This window comes from Mandrillus leucophaeus, unplaced genomic scaffold, assembly GCF_000951045.1.
Source record: "Mandrillus leucophaeus isolate KB7577 unplaced genomic scaffold, Mleu.le_1.0 Scaffold349, whole genome shotgun sequence".
In the NCBI taxonomy this organism is placed as follows: domain Eukaryota; kingdom Metazoa; phylum Chordata; class Mammalia; order Primates; family Cercopithecidae; genus Mandrillus; species Mandrillus leucophaeus.
The window spans coordinates 1,007,143-1,008,239 of NW_012103687.1; the positions used below are offsets into that span (position 1 = coordinate 1,007,143).

Below are 1,097 nucleotides of genomic sequence, written 5' to 3' on the forward strand. Positions count from 1 at the left end.
TTTTTTGTATTTTTAGTAGAGATGGGGTTTTGCCATGTTAACCAGGCTGGTCTCGAACTCCTGACCTCAAGTGATCTATCTACCTCGGCCTCCCAAGGTGCTGGGATTACAAGTGTGAGCCACTGCGCCTGGCCAATCATCTCATTTTTTTTTTTTTTTTGAGGCTCAATTTTGAGTCCTTTCAAAGCATTCAACTTTTTCTCATAAGAAAATTTGAAAAAGAAAACTCTTCGCAACTAATTGACTTGCCTAATATTTACTGAACTTGCATAATGATAATGACAAGCATAACTGGTGTACATAGATGTGGTGGCAAGGGAGACCAGAAGAACAAGGGGCCAAGGTGGGCTGGGCCTGCTGAGCTCGCTCCCCTGGAGGTTCAGGTGAGATGGGTCATGCACCTGTAGCCTTTCTCTGCTCCCAGAAAGCCAGAGGAATGTGGTCTACCCCAGATAGCATGGATCAGATTCCAGCAGGGACCCTGATCCTTCTTATTTGAGCCTCTCAGGGCATGGTCTCACTTATGTCACTATCCACCCTCCCTTCCCTAGATACGCCTTTCTAGAGCACGACATCGTCCTTGCCCTGTCCTTCCTGCTGAATGACCTCAGCCCAGTCTGCCGGGGGAACCTGTACAAGGCATACATGCAGCTGGTCCAGGTGCCTAGAGGTAGGCTCGCGTCCTGCACACAGATCTGCTGGGCACTCAAGTTGTCCATCAGTCTCCTCTCCAGGTCACATATGTACCAGGGTGTAGATCATCAACTTTTTATTAAATTACAACATACATATTAGAAAAGTACATATCCGCTGGGTGTGATGGCTCACGCCTGTAATCCCAGCACTTTGGGAGGCCGAGGCAGGCAGATCACGAGGTCAGGAGTTCGACACCAGCCTGGCCAGTATGGTGAAACCTTGTCTCTACTAAAAATACAAAAATTAGCCAGGCGTGGTGGTGTGCACCTGTAGTCCCAGCTACTCAAGAGGCTGAGGCAGAAGAATCGCTTGAACCTGGGAGGCAGAGGTTGCAGTGAGCCAAGATCATGCCATTGCACTCTAGCCCAGGGGACAGTGCAAGACTCTGTCTCAAGACAAAA

The 1,097-nt window shown here is 48.9% G+C and overlaps 1 protein-coding gene across 1 annotated transcript in view; it reads left to right on the top strand.

Moving 5' to 3' along the window:
- The window catches only part of RSPH14 (radial spoke head 14 homolog (Chlamydomonas)), a 91,091-nt gene that overhangs the window by 10,282 nt on the left and 79,712 nt on the right, over window positions 1-1,097 (top strand). The window contains exon 4 of the mRNA XM_011989179.1: window positions 552-670. Within this exon, the coding sequence (XP_011844569.1) occupies window positions 552-670 (119 nt within the window). The remainder of the gene's footprint in view (window positions 1-551; window positions 671-1,097) is intronic.